Source organism: Oncorhynchus mykiss, chromosome 26 (genome assembly GCF_057628025.1).
Source record: "Oncorhynchus mykiss isolate SJ-2025 chromosome 26, ASM5762802v1, whole genome shotgun sequence".
NCBI lineage: Eukaryota > Metazoa > Chordata > Actinopteri > Salmoniformes > Salmonidae > Oncorhynchus > Oncorhynchus mykiss.
In genome coordinates this window covers 47,660,491-47,683,378 of record NC_143047.1, presented here as the reverse complement: position 1 = coordinate 47,683,378, position 22,888 = coordinate 47,660,491, and the positions used below count along the sequence as shown (strand labels likewise).

General features: G+C 50.1%; 2 protein-coding genes across 4 annotated transcripts in view; both read left to right on the top strand.

Moving 5' to 3' along the window:
* The first annotated feature begins 17,611 nt into the window (after positions 1–17,611).
* LOC110525057 (C2 calcium-dependent domain-containing protein 4C-like) lies at positions 17,612–19,598 on the top strand. The gene has a single exon (XM_036981838.2). The coding sequence runs from the start codon at positions 17,849–17,851 to the stop codon at positions 19,241–19,243; it is 1,395 nt and encodes a 464-aa protein (XP_036837733.2). The 5' UTR covers positions 17,612–17,848; the 3' UTR covers positions 19,244–19,598.
* A 592-nt stretch (positions 19,599–20,190) lies between these two features.
* The window catches only part of vps13c (vacuolar protein sorting 13 homolog C), a 238,197-nt gene continuing 235,499 nt past the window's right edge, over positions 20,191–22,888 (top strand). The window contains exon 1 of one of the 3 annotated variants that reach the window (XM_090223330.1): positions 20,191–21,017. In XM_090223330.1, coding sequence (XP_090079456.1) covers positions 20,918–21,017 — 100 coding nt within the window. In that variant the 5' untranslated portion in view covers positions 20,191–20,917. The remainder of the gene's footprint in view (positions 21,018–22,888) is intronic. The other 2 variants (XM_090223331.1, XM_090223329.1) reach the window with 2 other exon arrangements.

Here is a 22,888-nt window from a genome sequence, read left to right as displayed (position 1 = left end):
ACCTTTACCAGGAGGAGAGAGAAAAGGGATAGAGAAGAGGAGAGAGGGGTGTAGAGAGGAGGAGAGAGTAGAGGAGAGAGGGGTGTAGAGAGGAGGAGAGAGAAGAAGGGAGAGGAGGAGATTGGAGTAGAGAGAGGGATGTAGAGAGGAGGAGAGAGTAGAGGAGAGAGGGGTGTAGAGAGGAGAGAGAAGAAGGGAGAGGAGGAGATTGGAGTAGAGAGAGGGATGTAGAGAGGAGGAGAGAGTAGAGGAGAGAGGGGTGTAGAGAGGAGGAGAGAGAGGAGAGAGAAGAAGGGAGAGGAGGAAATTGGAGTAGAGAGAGGGATTTAGAGAGGAGGAGAGAGGGGTGTAGAGAGGAGAGAGAGGAGAGGGTAGGAGAGAGGAGGAGAGATGAGGAGAGAGAGGAGTAGAGAGGAGAGGGGAGGAGAGAGAGGAGAGGGGAGGAGAGATAAGGAGAGAGGAGGAAAGATGAGGAGAGAGAGGAGTAGAGATGAGAGGGGAGGAGAGATAAGGAGAGAGGAGGAGAGATGAGGAGAGAGAGGCGTAGAGAGGAGAGGGGAGGAGAGAGAGGAGTAGAGAGGAGAGGGGAGGAGAGAGGAGAGAGAGGAGTAGAGATGAGAGGGGAGGAGAGGAGAGAAGAGAGGAGGAGAGATGAGGAGAGAGAGGAGAGGGGAGGAGAGAGAGGAGTAGAGAGGAGGAGAGATGAGGAGAGGAGAGAGGAGAGGGGTGTAGAGAGGAGGAGAGGGGATGAGAGAGTAGAGGGGAAGAAAGAGGGGTGTAGAGAGGAGGAGAGGGGAGGAGAGAGGAGAGGGGAAAAAGAGGGGTGTAGAGAGGAGTAGAAAGGAGGAGAGAGAGGAGAGGGGAGGAGAGAGGAGAGGGGTGTGCTGGTTATTCCTGATGTCCGGCTGTCTCACTCTCCAGTCTCTTAAAGGATGACTGATACTGCTCTCCTCGATGCTCTAGAACTCCAACTCCAGCCCACGACTTTGCTTCACAGAGACATGTTCTTTTCCTTTCTTGTCCTTGTGGGAACATCAGTAAAGTAATGGTCAGAGACCCTTATCATTTAGGTACCTTCATATCATCCTGTGGGAACACTGCAATCCGGTTCATTAGTTTTTTTTTTAACAGTTGACACTGTTGTCCCCCGGAGTTCCCCCGTCTCCTCAGATGACGTTGATCTGATAAGAGGTTTTTACGACAGCCGCCCCATAACGGGACCTGCTTCTTTAGATTTGACATCGTCTCCAGCTCAAAGATCCACTCTGGGGTTTTTTTTTTTTTACAGCTCTTTGTGTAGCTTCAAAATATGGTTAAAACTATCATGCTGACCTCACGGACTGTCAGTCCTTTCCCAAAGCTCCGTCTGTGAATCCCTCCGTTTTATAACACATCAAGTGGCCACTGTGCAGTTTTCTCCTTAGTTTTTTAATAATCACAAAGGGGGCCTTTCTCTGTTATCCTCCTTACACTTAAATCCACCCCGGAATAGACTTCTCATTACGCTGACACGCGCTACTGGACGTCTCCTCACTTAGCAGAGGTCATCACGGTGATTGTTGGATCATGGGGGGGGGGGGGGGGGGGGTTCAGGATCGTGATTGGATAATTGCTCTGACATCACCAGGGTATCTTTGAGATTAGAGAACAGAGTTATGTCTCAGATGGAACTCGATTCCCAAGTAAGTGGAGTTATTTGGACCGGGCCCTGACGGTAGTAGTGAACTATATAGGGAAGAGGTTGTTATTTGGACCGGGTCCTGATGGTAGTAGTGACCTATATAGGGGAGAAGTAGTTATTTGGACCAGGCCCTGACGGTAGTAGTGGACTATATAGGGGAGAGGTAGTTATTTGGACCGGGCCCTGACGGTAGTAGTGAACTATATAGGGGAGAGGTAGTTATCTGGGACACTGTTAGAGCTGGTTCACACAGCAAGGGAGGGTTGGTAATTATTCTCCCCAGACCGTTAGACAGATAATGGTTCTCCAGTGGTCAAGTCCAAGTCTCCAGTAGAATATACAGCTGGTTATCCCCAGAGTTCTGGTTATATACAGCTGGTTTTCACCAGAGTTCTGGTTATATACAACTGGTTTTCACCAGAGTTCTGGTTATATACAGCTGGTTTTCACCAGAGTTCTGGTTATATACAACTGGTTTTCACCAGAGTTCTGGTTATATACAGCTGGTTGTCACCAGAGTTCTGGTTATATACAGCTGGTTTTCACCAGAGTTATGGTTATATACAGCTGGTTGTCACCAGAGTTCTGGTTATATACAGCTGGTTTTCACAAGAGTAATGGTTATATACAGCTGGTTGTCACCAGAGTTCTGGTTATATACAGCTGGTTTTCACCAGAGTTCTGGTTATATACAACTGGTTTTCACCAGAGTTCTGGTTATATACAGGCTGGTTTTCACCAGAGTTATGGTTAGATACAGGCTGGTTTTCACCAGAGTTATGGTTATATACATACCACTATTGAACCTCTCAAGCCAGAAACCACTATAAAACCCAACCATCCACATATTACTATAGTACCCCCCCAGCCATATACCACTATAGAACCCCCCCTAGCCACATACCACTATAACTCCCCCCCCCCTAGCCACATACCACTATAGAACCCCCCTAGCCACATACCACTATAGTACCCCCCCAGCCACATACCACTATAGAACCCCCCCTAGCCACATACCACTATAGTACCCACCCAGCCATATACCACTATAGAACCCCCCCTAGCCACATACCACTATAACCCCCCCCCCTAGCCACATACCACTATAGAACCCCCCTAGCCACATACCACTATAGAACCCCCCTAGCCACATACCACTATAGAACCCCCCTAGCCACATACCACTATAGAACCCCCCTAGCCACATACCACTAAAAAACCCCCCTAGCCACATACCGCTAAAGAACCCCCCTAGCCACATACCACTATAGAACCCCCCCAGCCACATACCACTATAGAACCCCCCCTAGCCACATACCACTATAGAACCCCCCTAGCCACATACCACTATAGAACCCCCCTAGCCACATACCACTATAGAACCCCCCTAGCCACATACCACTATAGAACCCCCCTAGCCACATACCACTATAGAACCCCCCTAGCCACATACCACTATAGAACCCCCCTAGCCACATACCACTATAGAACCCCCCCTAGCCACATACCACTATAGAACCCCCCCAGCCACATACCACTATAACCCCCCCCCCAGCCACATACCACTATAGAACCGCCCGAGCCACATACCACTATAGAACCCCCCTAGCCACATACCACTATAGAACCCCCCCAGCCACATACCACTATAAACCCCCCTAGCCACATACCACTATAGAACCCCCCCTAGCCACATACCACTATAGAACCCCCCTAGCCACATACCACTATAGTACCCCCCTAGCCACATACCACTATAAAACCCCCATAGCCACATACCACTATAGAACCCCCCTAGCCACATACCACTATAGAACCCCCCCTAGCCACATACCACTATAGAACCCCCCTAGCCACATACCACTACAGAACCCCCCTAGCCACATACCACTATAGAACCCCCTAGCCACATACCACTATAGAACCCCCCCTAGCCACATACCACTATAGAACCCCCCTAGCCACATACCACTATAGTACCCCCCTAGCCACATACCACTATAGAACCCCCCTAGCCACATACCACTATAGAACCCCCCTAGCCACATACCACTATAGTACCCCCCTAGCCACATACCACTATAGAACCCCCTTAGCCACATACCACTATAGAACCCCCCTAGCCACATACCACTATAGAACGCCACTAGCCACATACCACTATAGAACCCCCCTAGCCACATACCACTATAGAACCTCCCTAGCCACATACCACTATAGTTCCCCCCTAGCCACATACCACTATAGAACCCCCCTAGCCACATACCACTATAGAACCCCCCTAGCCACATATCACTATAGAACCCCCCTAGCCACATACCACTATAGAACCCCCCTAGCCACATACCACTATAGAACCCCCATAGCCACATACCACTATAGAACCCCCCTAGCCACATACCACTATAGAACCCCCCTAGCCATATACCACTATAGAACCTCCCTAGCCACATACCACTATAGAACCCCCCTAGCCACATACCACTATAGAACCCCCATAGCCACATACCACTATAGAACCCCCCTATCACATACCACTATAGAACCCCCATAGCCACATACCACTATATAACCCCCCCTAACCACATACCACTATAGAACCCCCCTAGCCACATACCACTATAGAACCCCCCATAGCCACATACCACTATAGAACCCTCCCCCTCCCTAGCCACATACCACTATAGAACCCCCCCCTAGTCAAATACCACTATAGAACCCCCCCTAGTCACATACCACTATAGAACCCCCCCTAGCCACATACCACTACAGAACCCTCATAGCCACATACCACTATAGAACCCCCCCCCCCATCCACATACCACTATATAACCCCCCCTAGCCACATACCACTATAGAACCCCCCCTAGCCACATACCACTATAGAACCTGCCTATCCACATACCACTATAGAACCTGCCTATCCACATACCACTATAGAACCTGCCTAGCCACATACCACTTTAGAACCCTCCCTCCCCTAGCCACATACCACTATAGAACCCCCCCTAGCCACATACCACTATAGAACCCCCCTAGCCACATACCACTATAGAACCTCCCTAGCCACATACCACTATAGTTCCCCCCTAGCCACATACCACTATAGAACCCCCCTAGCCACATACCACTATAGAACCCCCCTAGCCACATATCACTATAGAACCCCCCTAGCCACATACCACTATAGAACCCCCCTAGCCACATACCACTATAGAACCCCCATAGCCACATACCACTATAGAACCCCCCTAGCCACATACCACTATAGAACCCCCCTAGCCATATACCACTATAGAACCTCCCTAGCCACATACCACTATAGAACCCCCCTAGCCACATACCACTATAGAACCCCCATAGCCACATACCACTATAGAACCCCCCTATCACATACCACTATAGAACCCCCATAGCCACATACCACTATATAACCCCCCCTAACCACATACCACTATAGAACCCCCCTAGCCACATACCACTATAGAACCCCCCATAGCCACATACCACTATAGAACCCTCCCCCTCCCTAGCCACATACCACTATAGAACCCCCCCCTAGTCAAATACCACTATAGAACCCCCCCTAGTCACATACCACTATAGAACCCCCCCTAGCCACATACCACTACAGAACCCTCATAGCCACATACCACTATAGAACCCCCCCCCCCCATCCACATACCACTATATAACCCCCCCTAGCCACATACCACTATAGAACCCCCCCTAGCCACATACCACTATAGAACCTGCCTATCCACATACCACTATAGAACCTGCCTATCCACATACCACTATAGAACCTGCCTAGCCACATACCACTTTAGAACCCTCCCTCCCCTAGCCACATACCACTATAGAACCCCCCCTAGCCACATACCACTATAGAACCCCCCTATCCTCATACCACTATAGAACCCCCATAGCCACATACCACATTAGAACCCTCCCCCCCAGCCACATACCACTTTAGAACCCTCCCTCCCTAGCCACATACCACTTTAGAACCCTCCCCCCCCCTAGCCACATACCACTTTAGAACCCTCCCCCCCTAGCCACATACCATTATAGAACCCTCCCCCCTAGCCACATACCACTATAGAACCCTCCCCCCCAGCCACATACCACTATAGAACCCTCCCCCCTAGCCACATACCACTATAGAACCCCCCCTAGCCACATACCACTATAGTACCCTCCCCCTAGCCACACACCACTTTAGAACCCTCCCCCCCTAGCCACATACCACTATAGAACCCCCCATAGCCACATACCACTTTAGAACCCTCCCCCTCCCTAGCCACATACCACTATAGAACCCCCCTTAGTCAAATACCACTATAGAACCCCCCCTAGTCACATACCACTATAGAACCCCCCCTAGCCACATACCACTACAGAACCCTCATAGCCACATACCACTATAGAACCCCCCCCCCCCCTATCCACATACCACTATATAACCCCCCCTAGCCACATACCACTATAGAACCCCCCCTAGCCACATACCACTATAGAACCTGCCTATCCACATACCACTATAGAACCTGCCTATCCACATACCACTATAGAACCTGCCTAGCCACATACCACTTTAGAACCCTCCCTCCCCTAGCCACATACCACTATAGAACCCCCCCTAGCCACATACCACTATAGAACCCCCCTATCCTCATACCACTATAGAACCCCCATAGCCACATACCACATTAAAACCCTCCCCCCCCAGCCACATACCACTTTAGAACCCTCCCTCCCCTAGCCACATACCACTTTAGAACCCTCCCCCCTAGCCACATACAACTTTAGAACCCTCCCCCCCTAGCCACATACCATTATAGAACCCTCCCCCCTAGCCACATACCACTATAGAACCCTCCCCCCCAGCCACATACCACTATAGAACCCTCCCCCCTAGCCACATACCACTATAGAACCCCCCCTAGCCACATACCACTATAGTACCCTCCCCCTAGCCACACACCACTTTAGAACCCTCCCCCCTAGCCACATACCACTATAGAACCCTCCCCTAGCCACATGCCACTATAGAACCCCCCCTAGCCACATACCACTTTAGAACCCCCCCCCTAACCACATACCACTTTAGATCCCCCCCCCTAGCCACATACCACTTTAGAACCCTCCCCCCCAGCCACATACCACTTTAGAACCCTCCCTCCCCTAGCCACATACCACTTTAGAACCCCCCCATAGCCACATACCACTTTAGACCCCCCCCCCCAGCCACATACCACTTTAGAACCCTCCCCCCTAGCCACATACCACTTTAGAACCCTCCCCCCTAGCCAAATACCACTTTAGAACCCTCCCCCCTAGCCACATACCACTTTAGAACCCTCCCCCCCAGCCACATGCCACTATAGAACCCTCCCCCTAGCCACATACCACTTTAGAACCCTCCCCCACAGTCACATACCACTTTAGAACCCTCCCTCCCCTAGCCACATACCACTATAGAACCCCTCCTAGCCACATACCACTATAGAACCCCCATAGTCACATACCACTTTAGAACCCTCCCTCCCCTAGCCACATACCACGATAGAACCCCCCCCCTAGCCACATACCACTATAGAACCTCCCCTAGCCACATACAACTATAGAAGCCCCCTATCCTCATACCACTATAGAACCCCCATAGCCACATACCACATTAGAACCCTCCCTCCCCTAGCCACATACCACTATAGAACCCCCCCCTAGCCACATACCACTATAGAACCCCCCTACCCCCTAGCCACATACCACTATAGAACCCCCCCTAGCCACATACCACTTTAGAACCCCCCCCCTAACCACATACCACTTTAGATCCCCCCCCCCTAGCCACATACCACTTTAGAACCCTCCCCCCCAGCCACATACCACTTTAGAACCCTCCCTCCCCTAGCCACATACCACTTTAGAACCCCCCCATAGCCACATACCACTTTAGATCCCCCCCCAGCCACATACCACTTTAGAACCCTCCCCCCCTAGCCACATACCACTTTAGAACCCTCCCCCCTAGCCACATACCACTTTAGAACCCTCCCCCCTAGCCACATACCACTTTAGAACCCTCCCCCCCCCCTAGCCACATACCACTTTAGAACCCTCCCTCCCCTAGCCACATACCACTTTAGAACCCCCCCCCCTAGCCCCATACCACTTTAGAACCCTCCCCCCCTAGCCACATACCACTTTAGAACCCTCCCCCCCTAGCCACATACCACTTTAGAACCCTCCCTCCCCTAGCCACATACCACTATAGAACCCCCCCTAGCCACATACCACTTTAGAACCCTCCCCCCCCTAGCCACATACCACTTTAGAACCCACCCTCCCCTAGCCACATACCACTATAGAACCCCCCCTAGCCACATACCACTTTAGAACCCTCCCTCCCCTAGCCACATACCACTATAGAACCCCCCCTAGCCACATACCACTTTAGAACCCTCCCTCCTCTAGCCACATACCACTTTAGAACCCTCCCCCCCTAGCCACATACCACTTTAGAACCCTCCCCCCCTAGCCACATACCACTTTAGAACCCTCCCCCCCTAGCCACATACCACTTTAGAACCCTCCCCCCCTAGCCACATACCACTTTAGAACACTCCCCCCCTAGCCACATACCACTATAGAACCCTCCCCTAGCCACATACCACTTTAGAACCTCCCCTAGCCACATACCACTTTAGAACCCTCCCCCCTAGCCACATACCACTATAGAACCCTCCCCTAGCCACATACCACTATAGAACCCTCCCCTAGCCACATACCACTTTAGAACCTCCCCTAGCCACATACCACTTTAGAACCCTCCCTCCCCCAGCCACATACAGACACTAGACGGTGGAAGATACAGACACTAGACAGTGGAAGATACAGACCCCAACACCCAGCAGGTGATCGGTAACACGCTGTGGCCACCCGCTGATATTTGTCATTCCTGTTTGTTTCTTTTCTGAAGGGGACAGCAGCAGGACAGCAGGAGTGTGAGTGTGTGTGTGTGTTTTTACAGTTTATATGCATCACTAGACTGTGACTCTCCATGACTCTATAATAGTATCTATAATGAGATGTTCTAGTCTAAAGGACCTCTTCTTTTATGGACAGAAATGAGGATCAAAACCTCCCTACCCAGGACCTTTCCTCTGAAAGGAAGTAAATACCGCCATCTCTTGGACAATATTAGAAGTACAAGTTTTGTGCCAAGACAGGAAGTTCATGAAGTAACCACTAGAGGGTAGAAGTCTGTAAAATTCCAGGAAAATTGAACATTAAACATCATGAATGTTGTTTAAAAGTTAAAGCTGATGTTTTGGGATATCTATCCTGTTCCTTTATCCATCTTTATATTGTGTTGTACCTTCCAATAAGTCTTAAACAGGCCATACATAACTCCACAGAGCTCTTGAGCCAAAATGTCTCTCTGAAACCATAGAATTAGGCATTAGAACAATAGAATGGACATGAACTATCTTATGACAGTATAGAAGGTTAGACATTTTGGTAAAGAGGTTGGTCAACCATGGTCAGCCAATGCTGTCATAAGATATTTAGTCAAACAATGAATTTTAAGATTTTCTGCACAGTTTATTAGCTAGCTAGCTAGACACTTATCTGTATGTTTATTAGCTAGCTAACTAGACACTTATCTGCACAGTTTATTAGCTAGCTAGCTAGACACTTATCTGCACAGTTTATTAGCTAGCTAGCTATACACTTATCTGCACAGTTTATTAGCTAGCTAGCTAGACACTTATCTTTAGGTTTATTAGCTAATAAGCTAGACACTTTTAGGCTCATGGCTAGAAGGGATTCAGCTTTTCTCAGATTATCGTGAAAAAAATATTTTTTTGTTGTTGCATTTAAGCTTACCCTAACCCTTTTCCTAACTTTAACCTAATTCTCCTAACCTGATACGTTAATTCTCCTAACCTGCAGCCTAAATTCTCCTAACCTGATACGTTAATTCTCCTAACCTGCAGCCTAAATTCTCCTAACCTGATACGTTAATTCTCCTAACCTGCAGCCTAAATTCTCCTAACCTGATACGTTAATTCTCCTAAGCTGATACGTTAATTCTCCTAAGCTGATACGTTAATTCTCCTAAGCTGATACGTTAATTCTCCTAACCTGATACGTTAATTCTCCTAACCTGATACGTTAATTCTCCTAAACTGATACGTTAATTCTCCTAAACTGATACGTTAATTATCCTAACCGGTTACGTTAATTCTCCTAACCTGATACGTTAATTATCCTAACCTGATACGTTAATTCTCCTAACCTGATACGTTAATTCTCCTAACCTGATACGTTAATTATCCTAACCTGATACGTTAATTCTCCTAACCTGATACGTTAATTCTCCTAACCTGATACGTTAATTATCCTAACCTGATACGTTAATTCTCCTAACCTGATACGTTAATTCTCCTAACCTGATACGTTAATTCTCCTAAACTGATACGTTAATTCTCCTAAACTGATACGTTAATTATCCTAACCGGTTACGTTAATTCTCCTAACCTGATACGTTAATTATCCTAACCTGATACGTTAATTCTCCTAACCTGATACGTTAATTCTCCTAACCCTGATACCAAAAAAGACTAATCTGACTTTAATTTGACAAAAGCTGTATCTCTTCTAGCCATGACCCAGTTTTAAGTTGGGATGATTCTATTAACTTTATCAAGTTAACTGTCAATATGCCAACATTCCTTACAAAGAATGCAGACAATCCACAGCCATACACCGGCTGAAATAATGTGACGATTGCACTTAGACAACTTGTAAAAACAACCAGTACGAATATATTATCATATTGTAACCCTCACAGCTTTCCAAGAGAACAAACATTGAGACATTTATGGTCTGTTTACATATTTTAGAGGCTATTTATATTTATACCAACATAAACAATCTGTATAAACGATTTATAATTATATGACAATATTTCTATTACACAGTTTCTGATATATCACATGCCTTACTTTTATTCTCCTCCTTGAGTAAAAGCAGGAAATGCATCACCTCTGTATCTACAGCCATTCATTACAATTAGACTGGTAAGGATGTCTCCCTGACCAAAATGGCTTCCATTATCCAACCATTCTGGAACTATGAGGGTTATGACATTTCCCCTGTCTAGAGGCTGTATATGAGCCTATTGACAGAAATATTGTCCAGAATTCTGCCATCAGAAATGAATTGTCAAAATCAAAACAGATCATTCTATATCTAGTCTTTAACTATTGGCCCGAGGCTACGGAACAGCCCTGTTAAGGTCCCGTCCCACTCCCCTGGACAGATCTGTATTTAACAGCCCCATTAAGGTCCCGTTCCACTCCCCTGGAACCCCCTGGACAGATCCGTTTCACATTCATGTGCTTCTTAACCTCTACTTTACACGCACATTGTTGTGGTCACCCTCCCTACACATTTCTCAAGGTCAATGGTGGTGTGTCTGTGGTGTGTCTGGTCTGGCTGTGGTCTATGTGGTGTGTCTGGTCTGGCTGTGGTCTCTGTGGTGTGTCTGGTCTGGCTGTGGTCTCTGTGCTGTGTCTGGTCTGGTGTGGTCTCTGTGGTGTGTGTGGTCTGGCTGTGGTCTCTGTGGTGTGTCTGGTCTGGCTGTGGTCTCTGTGCTCTGTCTGGTCTGGAGGTGGTCTCTGTGCTGTGTCTGGTCTGGCTGTGGTCTCTGTGGTGTGTTTGGTCTGGCTGTGGTCTCTGTGGCGTGTCTGGTCTGGCTGTGGTCTCTGTGGTGTGTCTAGTCAGGCTGTGGTCTCTGTGGTGTGTTTGGTCTGGCTGTGGTCTCTGTGGTGTGTCTGGTCTGGCTGTGGTCTCTGTGGTGTGTCTGGCCTGGCTGTGGTCTCTGTGGTGTGTCTGGTCTGGCTGTGGTCTCTGTGGTGTGTCTGGTCTGGCTGTGGTCTCTGTGGTGTGTCTGGTCTGGCTGTGGTCTCTGTGGTGTGTGTGGTCTGGGTGTGGTCTCTGTGGTGTGTCTGGTCTGGCTGTGGTCTCTGTGCTGTGTCTGGTCTGGCTGTGGTCTCTGTGCTGTGTCTGGTCTGGCTGTGGTCTCCCGTGTCCCTGTGGTGTGTCTGGTCTGGCTGTGGTCTCTGTGGTGTGTCTGGTCTGGCTGTGGTCTCTGTGGAGTCTCTGTGGTGTGGCTGGTCTGGCTGTGGTCTCTGTGGTGTGTCTGGTCTGGATGTGGTCTCTGTGGAGTCTCTGTGGTGTGCCTGGTCTGGCTGTGGTCTCTGTGGTGTGTCTGGTCTGGCTGTGGTCTCTGTGGTGCGTCTGGTCTGGCTGTGGTCTCTGTGGGGTGTCTGGTCTGGCTGTGGTCTCTGTGGTGTGTCTGGTCTGGCTGTGGTCTCCCGTGGCCCTGTGGTGTGTCTGGTCTGGCTGTGGTCTCTGTGGTGTGTCTGGTCTGGCTGTGGTCTCTGTGGTGTGTCTGGTCTGGCTGTGGTCTCTGTGGTGTGTCTGGTCTGGCTGTGGTGTCTCCCATGTCCCTGTGGTGTATCTAGTCTGGCTGTGGTCTCTGTGGTGTGTCTGGTCTGGCTGTGGTGTCTGTGTGGTGTGCCTGGTCTGGCTGTGGTCTCTGTGGAGTCTCAGTGGTGTGCGTGGTCTGGCTGTGGTCTCTGTGGTGTGTCTGGTCTGGATGTGGTCTCTGTGCTGTGTCTGGTCTGGCTGTGGTCTCTGTGGTGTGTCTGGTCTGGCTGTGGTCTATGTGGTGTGTCTGGTCTGGCTGTGGTCTCTGTGGTGTGTCTAGTCAGGCTGTGGTCTCTGTGGTGTGTTTGGTCTGGCTGTGGTCTCTGTGGTGTGTCTGGTCTGGCTGTGGTCTCTGTGGTGTGTCTGGTCTGGCTGTGGTCTCTGTGGTGTGTCTGGTCTGGCTGTGGTCTCTGTGGTGTGTGTGGTCTGGGTGTGGTCTCTGTGGTGTGTCTGGTCTGGCTGTGGTCTCTGTGCTGTGTCTGGTCTGGCTGTGGTCTCTGTGCTGTGTCTGGTCTGGCTGTGGTCTCCCGTGTCCCTGTGGTGTGTCTGGTCTGGCTGTGGTCTCTGTGGTGTGTCTGGTCTGGCTGTGGTCTCTGTGGAGTCTCTGTGGTGTGCCTGGTCTGGCTGTGGTCTCTGTGGTGTGTCTGGTCTGGATGTGGTCTCTGTGGAGTCTCTGTGGTGTGCCTGGTCTGGCTGTGGTCTCTGTGGTGTGTCTGGTCTGGCTGTGGTCTCTGTGGTGCGTCTGGTCTGGCTGTGGTCTCTGTGGGGTGTCTGGTCTGGCTGTGGTCTCTGTGGTGTGTCTGGTCTGGCTGTGGTCTCCCGTGGCCCTGTGGTGTGTCTGGTCTGGCTGTGGTCTCTGTGGTGTGTCTGGTCTGGCTGTTGTCTCTGTGGTGTGTCTGGTCTGGCTGTGGTCTCTGTGGTGTGTCTGGTCTGGCTGTGGTGTCTCCCATGTCCCTGTGGTGTATCTAGTCTGGCTGTGGTCTCTGTGGTGTGTCTGGTCTGGCTGTGGTGTCTGTGTGGTGTGCCTGGTCTGGCTGTGGTCTCTGTGGAGTCTCAGTGGTGTGCGTGGTCTGGCTGTGGTCTCTGTGGTGTGTCTGGTCTGGATGTGGTCTCTGTGGTGTGTCTGGTCTGGCTGTAGTCTCTCCCATGTCTCTGTGCTGTGTCTGGTCTGGCTGTGGTCTCTGTGGTGTGTCTGGTCTGGCTGTGGTCTATGTGGTGTGTCTGGTCTGGCTGTGGTCTCTGTGGTGTGTCTAGTCAGGCTGTGGTCTCTGTGGTGTGTTTGGTCTGGCTGTGGTCTCTGTGGTGTGTCTGGTCTGGCTGTGGTCTCTGTGGTGTGTCTGGCCTGGTTGTGGTCTCTGTGGTGTGTCTGGTCTGGCTGTGGTCTCTGTGGTGTGTCTGGTCTGGATGTGGTCTCTGTGGAGTCTCTGTGGTGTGCCTGGTCTGGCTGTGGTCTCTGTGGTGTGTCTGGTCTGGCTGTGGTCTCTGTGGTGCAACTGGTCTGGCTGTGGTCTCTGTGGGGTGTCTGGTCTGGCTGTGGTCTCTGTGGTGTGTCTGGTCTGGCTGTGGTCTCCTGTGTCCCTGTGGTGTGTCTGGTCTGGCTGTGGTCTCTGTGGTGTGTCTTGTCTGGCTGTTGTCTCTGTGGTGTGTCTGGTCTGGCTGTGGTCTCTGTGGTGTGTCTGGTCTGGCTGTGGTGTCTCCCATGTCCCTGTGGTGTATCTAGTCTGGCTGTGGTCTCTGTGGTGTGTCTGGTCTGGCTGTGGTGTCTGTGTGGTGTGCCTGGTCTGGCTGTGGTGGCTCTGTGGTGTGTCTGGTCTGGCTGTGGTCTCTCCCATGTCTCTGTGCTGTGTCTGGTCTGGCTGTGGTCTCTGTGGTGTGTCTGGTCTGGCTGTGGTCTATGTGGTGTGTCTGGTCTGGCTGTGGTCTCTGTGGTGTGTCTAGTCTGGCTGTGGTCCCTGTGGTGTGTCTAGTCTGGCTGTGGTCTCTGTGGTGTGTCTGGTCTGGCTGTGGTCTCTCCCATGTCTCTGTGGTGTGTTTGGTCTGGCTGTGGTCTCTCCCATGTCTCTGTGGTGTGTCTGGTCTGGATGTGGTCTCTGTGGAGTCTCTGTGGTGTGCCTGGTCTGGCTGTGGTCTCTGTGGTGTGTCTGGTCTGGCTGTGGTCTCTGTGGTGCGTCTGGTCTGGCTGTGGTCTCTGTGGGGTGTCTGGTCTGGCTGTGGTCTCTGTGGTGTGTCTGGTCTGGCTGTGGTCTCCCGTGTCCCTGTGGTGTGTCTGGTCTGGCTGTGGTCTCTGTGGTGTGTCTGGTCTGGCTGTTGTCTCTGTGGTGTGTCTGGTCTGGCTGTGGTCTCTGTGGTGTGTCTGGTCTGGCTGTGGTGTCTGTGTGGTGTGCCTGGTCTGGCTGTGGTGTCTCTGTGGTGTGTCTGGTCTGGCTGTGGTCTCTCCCATGTCTCTGTGCTGTGTCTGGTCTGGCTGTGGTCTCTGTGGTGTGTCTGGTCTGGCTCTGGTCTATGTGGTGTGTCTGGTCTGGCTGTGGTCTCTGTGGTGTGTCTAGTCTGGCTGTGGTCCCTGTGGTGTGTCTAGTCTGGCTGTGGTCTCTGTGGTGTGTCTGGTCTGGCTGTTGTCTCTCCCATGTCTCTGTGGTGTGTTTGGTCTGGCTGTGGTCTCTCCCATGTCTCTGTGGTGAGTTTGGTCTGGCTGTGGTCTCTCCCATGTCTCTGTGCTGTGTCTGGTCTGGCTGTGGTCTCTGTGGTATGTCTGGTCTGGCTGTGGTCTCTGTGGTGTGTCTGGTCTGGCTGTGGTCTCTGTGGTGTGTCTGGTCTGGCTGTGGTCTCTGTGGTGTGTCTAGTCAGGCTGTGGTCTCTGTGGTGTGTTTGGTCTGGCTGTGGTCTCTGTGGTGTGTCTGGTCTGGCTGTGGTCTCTGTGGTGTGTCTGGCCTGGCTGTGGTCTCTGTTGTGTGTCAGGTCTGGCTGTGGTCTCTGTGGTGTGTCGGGTCTGGCTGTGGTCTCTGTGGTGTGTCTGGTCTGGCTGTGGTCTCTGTGGTGTGTGTGGTCTGGGTGTGGTCTCTGTGGTGTGTCTGGTCTGGCTGTGGTCTCTGTGCTGTGTCTGGTCTGGCTGTGGTCTCTGTGGTGTGTCTGGTCTGGCTGTTGTCTCTGTGGTGTGTCTGGTCTGGCTGTGGTCTTTGTGGTGTGTCTGGTCTGGCTGTAGTGTCTCCCATGTCCCTGTGGTGTATCTAGTCTGGCTGTGGTCTCTGTGGTGTGTCTGGTCTGGCTGTGGTGTCTGTGTGGTGTGCCTGGTCTGGCTGTGGTGGCTCTGTGGTGTGTCTGGTCTGGCTGTGGTCTCTCCCATGTCTCTGTGCTGTGTCTGGTCTGGCTGTGGTCTCTGTGGTGTGTCTGGTCTGGCTGTGGTCTCTGTGGTGTGTCTAGTCTGGCTGTGGTCCCTGTGGTGTGTCTAGTCTGGCTGTGGTCTCTGTGGTGTGTCTGGTCTGGCTGTGGTCTCTCCCATGTCTCTGTGGTGTGTTTGGTCTGGCTGTGGTCTCTCCCATGTCTCTGTGGTGAGTTTGGTCTGGCTGTGGTCTCTCCCATGTCTCTGTGATGTGTCTGGTCTGGCTGTGGTGTCTCCCATGTCTCTGTGCTGTGTCTGGTCTGGCTGTGGTCTCTGTGGTGTGTCTGGTCTGGCTGTGGTCTCTGTGGTGTGTCTGGTCTGGCTGTGGTCTCTGTGGTGTGTCTGGTCTGACTGTGGTCTCTGTGGTGTGTCTGGTCTGGCTGTGGTCTCTGTGGTGTGTCTGGTCTAGCTGTGGTCTCTGTGGTGTGTCTGGTCTGGCCCTGGTGTGGCTGGTCTGGCTGTGGTCTCTGTGGTGTGTTTGGTCTGGCTGTGGTGTCTCCCATGTCTATGTGGTGTGTCTGGTCTGGCTGTGGTCTCTCTGGTGTGTCTGGTCTGGCTGTGGTCTATGTGGTGTGTCTGGTCTGGCTGTGGTCTCTGTGGTGTGTCTAGTCTGGCTGTGGTCCCTGTGGTGTGTCTAGTCTGGCTGTGGTCTCTGTGGTGTGTCTGGTCTGGCTGTGGTCTCTCCCATGTCTCTGTGGTGTGTTTGGTCTGGCTGTGGTCTCTCCCATGTCTCTGTGGTGTGTCTGGTCTGGCTGTGGTGTCTCCCATGTCTCTGTGCTGTGTCTGGTCTGGCTGTGGTCTCTGTGGTGTGTCTGGTCTGGCTGTGGTCTCTGTGGTGTGTCTGGTCTGGCTGTGGTCTCTGTGGTGTGTCTGGTCTAGCTGTGGTCTCTGTGGTGTGTCTGGTCTGGCTGTGGTGTGGCTGGTCTGGCTGTGGTCTCTGTGGTGTGTCTGGTCTGGCTGTGGTGTCTCCCATGTCTATGTGGTGTGTCTAGTCTGGCTGTGGTCTCTGTGGTGTGTCTAGTCTGGCTGTGGTCTCTCCGATGTCTCTGTGGTGTGTCTGGTCTGGCTGTGGTGTCTCCCATGTCTCTGTGGTGTGTCTGTTCTGGCTGTGGTCTCTGTGGTGTGTCTGGTCTGGCTGTGGTCTCTCCCATGTCTCTGTGGTGTGTCTGGTCTGACTGTGGTCTCTCCCATGTCTCTGTGGTGTGTCTGGTCTGACTGTGGTCTCTCCCATGTCTCTGTGGTGTGTCTGGTCTGGCTGTGGTCTCATCCATGTCTCTGTGGTGTGTCTGGTCTGACTGTGGTCTCTCCCATGTCTCTGGTGCGTGTCTTTTCATGGTCCAGCTGATATCCCATGTGCTGACCCCAGGGTGCAGTATCGTGGCATTGGTTGCCGTGTGTTTCCATGTGAACAGCCTGCTGGGCTGGCCTGTCTGTGAAGGGATGACCAGGACAGAGAGGGAGGATCTTCTTAACAGCAGTGACCGCTGCCCAGATCCACAGCCCTATTTAACCTGCTTGGCCGTCTCCTATAGCATCACACACACTGGATACAACAGGAGGATACTACAGGAAGATACTACAGGAGGATCCTACAGGAAGATACTACAGGAGGATCCTACAGGAAAATACTACAGGAGGATACTACAGGAAGATACTACAGGAAGATACAACAGGAGGATCCTACAGGAAAATACTACAGGAGGATCCTACAGGAAGATACTACAGGAGGATCCTACAGGAAGATACTACAGGAGGATACTACAGGAAGATCCTACAGGAAGATACTACAGGAGGATCCTACAGGAGGATCCTACAGTAAGATACTACAGGAGGATCCTACAGGAGGACCCTACAGTAAGATACTACAGGAGGATACTACAGGAGGATACTACAGGAGGGACACTGAGCCTGACACTCTCTGTAAGTAGACTGACACTGATAGTGCAACAGGTGACTATAACCGCAGGGAGTCAATGGACCAGGCTTGAATGTGTTCTTACATTCAAGGTCATTTCCTTTACAGTAAAAAAACCTTTTGTGGTCAACTATCCCTGTACCAGGATACAGGTATTATTATTTCAATTCATTGAATTTAATGAGGAACTGAATTGAATTACTACATTACATGATGAGGGAGAATTGGCTTTGCAGTTATTGGCTTTGAAACGTTGTAGCCTTTGTTGCTTATAATTTTTGGTTTTTGAAAAGTTGCCTGTGATCTGTCCTTACTGTTAATTTTCTTCCTTCTCTTTCTCCAGAGCTGTGATCCTGACAAAGCTCATGTAATGTGGGTCGCTGAACAGATCCGTGTTTCAGTGGCCAAAAACAACCTTCTGTTGCCAATAGTGGAGTACAGCCTCCGCATCTCAGACATCATGTTGGGAGAAAAAACATCTCGGGAGAAAGCAAGGAAAACGATCTCTCTGTGTCCTAACATCATCACTCCGAATACAATCCCAGAGTTCTGCATCCCACCAAAGATCTCGCCACAGCAGGAGCTAAAGACGGTGGACTGGAGTAAAACTAGCCCTGTTGGAAAGGTGTCCTTTTCACCTGAGAAGGGCAGCAGCCCGGAGAGGGAGGTAGCAGTGAGAGAACCCTTCATCAACACTCATCCAACCCTCATCCAGGTAGAGAGCGTGGACGAGACTCCATACGACCAGGGCTTCAGTGATGAGGAGAGTACCAACGCCGACCCCCAGAGCCAAGCAGCTCTCTCCCTGCCCCACCTGGCCAAGGCCCAGACCTGCTACGGTTTCTGTACCCTCCTGGAGAGCCCCCACACCCGGAGGAAAGAGTCTCTGTTCCACAGCCACCCCAACGCCTGCCCCCTCCCCCTGATCGCTGGCTCTCGCGGCCGCTCCAAAACTTACTCCTCCAGAACCTCATCTCTACCCCACTCCCCGTCATCCTCCTTCAGCCTCACCAAGCTGACCTCCGGCAGGCTGTCTCGGGGAGGCTCCAGGCTGGTGGCTCTCCAGAGACAGAGCACCCTGGACAGTGACACCACCTCCTCCGCCGAGTCTTCCCCCTTCAGCTCCCCTCTCCTGGCCAGGCCGCCTCCCAAGTCCTCCCTGCTCAAAGCCCTGAGCCACGACAGACTGCTGTCCCAGACTATGAGAAAAGCTGTGCTCTCCAGAAACAACTCTCTGTCCACGGATGAAGTCAGCTCCACGGACAACAGCCCCAATATCATCCGGAGAGCCTCTGATGCTGGATTAGTAGAACCCCTTCCCAGTGCCTTCACCCTTGCTCCCCCTGCTATCTTCCCCATAGACCTCGTCCTCCACAGAGAGAGGGTCATGAAGGAGAGTCTAGCTCCTGTAGGTAGAGAGGGGGCACTACGGCTCTCAGCAGAGTACAGCCTAGACAACCAGAGACTCAGAGTGAGGTTGATCAGTGCTGAGGGACTGTATGCTATCGCTGTGGATCCTAAGAGCATCAACTGCAGCATCGCTATCTGTCTGTTACCGGGGAAGATTCAGAAGCAACGCAGCGCGGTGATTAAGAGGAGCAGGAACCCCCTCTTCAAGGAGGATTTCTTCTTCTATGGTATCTCACAGGAAGATATCTGCTGCCGGTCGCTGCGGTTCAAAGTTGTCAACAAAATGTCCTCCATGAAAAGAGACTATATTTTGGGAGACTGTGAGATTTTGCTGAAAAGTTTATTATCTATGTAGAAATGTTTTATTTATTTATTTTACTAGGCAAGTCAGTTAAGAACAAATTCTTATTTTCGAAGATGGCCTAGGAACAGTGGGTTAACGACAGATTTGTACCTTGTCAGCTCAGGGGTTTGAACTTGCAACCTTCCAGTTACTAGTCCAACGCTCTAACCACTAGGCTACCTGCCGCCCCTCCACTCTAACCACTAGTCTACCTGCCGCCCCTCCACTCTAACCACTAGTCTACCTGCCGCCCCTCCACTCTAACCACTAGGCTACCTGCCGCCCCTCCACTCTAACCACTAGGCTACCTGCCGCCCCTCCACTCTAACCACTAGTCTACCTGCCGCCCCTCCACTCTAACCACTAGGCTACCCTGCCGACTGTATATAATGTATGCTGCTACATATTTATTAAATCAATGTAAAAAAAACAACAATCTGGTTGTTTTGAGTCTTGTCCTACTAAAGTGTGACTGTATTCAGAGACAGTTTATTTCACAGGAGGTTGGTGGCACCTTAATTGGGGAGGACGGGCTCGTGGTAATGGCCGGAGCGGAATCAGTGGGGCGGAGCGGAATCAGTGTTTGGTTTCCATGGTTTCCATGTGTTTGGTGTCATTCCATTTGCTCCGTTCCAGACGTTTTATGAGCCGTCCTCCCCTCAGCAGCCTCCACTGGTCTATTTCAACAGCTGCAATCGTCTACACAACAGCCTACATCGACACAAGGAAGGATTTAGAAATTGAATTCATGATTTAGATTTGGTCCATAAATGGAAAACAATACAATGTTGGGCGATCGTTTGATCTTTGAAGAGGCTGCTCATTGTATTGTATACCTTTCTCAGACGTTGACGCATCAACCACTGGCTGGCTGCCTGCCACGTCATCGACTGTGTCTCGTCGACTGACAGATTGCTAGGACATGTGACGTGGTTTGCCGATGAGTAAAATACCAATCCAGACGTTGTACGATCTGTCAGGCGCCAGCAATGTAGGAATGTGCAGTGACATAATTTGTTTCCCCCCCCCCCCCCTCCATACAACACACAAATAATTATAATAATTTCCTAATTTTAAACCATTGAAATACATGACAACATGAATGGGGAAATGTATTTAAAGGAAAAAGAAGAATGAATTGGACCTGCTTTAAAACCTATAGTAAATCATCTTTGAGAGCATTACATTTTATAATATACGTTTAATTAATTGGAAAAGCTTTTATTTAACAAATACATTACAATTACATTGCCCTATGATGAGAAGGCTAAACACAAAATGGTTAATAACCTTTGTCAAAGATGACACTACCAAATATAGTTAATCGATATGTCCCAAAGGACTACATTCCCTCAGGTTTAAAAGTCATTCAATGATTTAATTCTGGCCACAATATTATTTTTTTTAGCATGATCACACTTGTGTTATTTGGATATACAGTTTATTCAAGATCACATAATTTGACACCACCGTCTGTCACAGTATACAGGCATTACTAGTCGATTACCTAGGTTACTAGTCGATTACCTAGGTTACTAGTCGATCGCAGAGCGAATCACTTTCATATTAAACTCTTGTCATCTCGTGCTACGGAAAGGCGTTTCACACAGCAGAACGAGATCACGGGATAATCTCGGCATTTACCCACATCAACAAGGGTAGTAGTGCTAGCCACGAAGTTCAACAATGGTGTTTGAATCTATGGTCAGTGATCTCCTGAACAGGTTCATCGGAGACTATGTGGAAAACCTCGACAAGTCCCAGTTGAAGATTGGCATTTGGGGAGGTAAGTGAAACGCACAGAAGAGGCTGGAATGACAGTTTTAAAGCGTCGCTAACCTATACAGAGCAAGCAATGCTAATGCGGCTAGGTTAGCTATCAGCAATTTAATTAAAACAAACAAGCCCCTAACGCTAACTAGCTAACTAGCTATAACCAGTCTTTGGGGATATGATGCTAACGAGAAAAAAAAAAGGTTTTGTAAACATACCTGTAATGATATCGAGATGGTGTAGGAGCCTTGGGTGTGAGTCTAGAAAGTCACTGACTGGGGACACACAGCTAACATATTTACTTTGATCTGGCATTGCATAAATGGGCTGTCATACACCAACAACCATATGTTTTGTCAGGTTTAGTCTACATTTATTAGTAATCTATTATTATTATATGAGGAGGAGGAGGAGGAGGGGGGGGGGGGGTACAACATGCAGACATAGACATAAACAAACATGCATTAATCCCAGTTGTTTCCTGCTGGACACAGTGTAGTCTAATGTCTAACTAATCTGTCTTCCCAACAATGTAATGCATACATACAGGACTGGGCGGACTGGTAAATCAAGATGGTATGATCTGGTCAGGAACTAAGGCATCAACCAGTTTCCAGTTGATGCCTTTCTCTCAGTGTGGATCTCTTGAGTGAAGTGGCAACGTTTCTATTAGCCATATGCTATACTTTACTAGCTTGGGCCCAGATCTGTACTTTACTAGCCTGGACCCAGATCTGTACTTTACTAGCCTGGACCCAGATCTGTACTTTACTAGCCTGGGCCCAGATCTACACTTTACTAGCCTGGGCCCAGATCTACACTTTACTAGCCTGGTCCCAGATCTGTACTTTACTAGCCTGGTCCCAGATCTGTACTTTACTAGCCTGGTCCCAGATCTATACTTTACTAGCCTGGGCCCTGATCTATACTTTACTAGCCTGGGCCCTGATCTATACTTTACTAGCCTGGTCCCAGATCTGTACTTTACTAGCCTGGTCCCAGATCTGTACTTTACTAGCCTGGTCCCAGATCTATACTTTACTAGCCTGGGCCCAGATCTACACTTTACTAGCCTGGTCCCAGATCTGTACTTTACTAGCCTGGTCCCAGATCTGTACTTTACTAGCCTGGGCCCTGATCTATACTTTACTAGCCTGGTCCCAGATCTGTACTTTACTAGCCTGGGCCCAGATCTACACTTTACTAGCCTGGGCCCAGATCTACACTTTACTAGCCTGGGCCCAGATCTACACTTTACTAGCCTGGGCCCAGATATTTTTGTGCTCTTGCCAATTCCATCGCTATCATTGTCAAGCCAACGGCATAACCATTCAATAAGGAGTTGGCAAGAGAGCGGAAACAGACTGTGCCCAGGATAAGCCACAGTTAGTTGCAAAGCTAGATAGTATTTACCTAGCTAGTAGGGTATACATTAGAATGTGAAATATACATATTTAGTCACACATACAGCTGGTGAAAGAGGAGGCCTATATAACAATCAACATGTTGATCCTGGCAAACAGACATGAAGAAAGTACTTGACGTTTTGAGTTGTCACTGCAATGTTTGCTATGAAGGAAGTTCAGGATACTGCAGTACATCTCTAGGTAGGCAACACCGTCCACACCCACCGTCACTATAATACCTGCAGAAACCATTGTGACTGCTAGGGCCTCGGTCGTACCTGTCGTACTCTTCCCGTCGTCTGAGTGTTGAGAGATGGTGGACGAGGTAGGAGGGTAGGATCTTTGTCCCCATGTTTGCACACCAGACCTGACGCCAGGATTAATACGGTAGTTGGATTAATACGGTAGTTGGATTAATACGGTAGTTGGATTAATACGGTAGTTGGATTAATACGGTAGTTGGATTGATACGGTAGTT

Bases quoted from the DNA above. Each gene is read 5' to 3' on its own strand.
- LOC110525057 (XM_036981838.2), top strand. From the start codon at position 17,849: ATGTGGGTCGCTGAACAGATCCGTGTTTCAGTGGCCAAAAACAACCTT.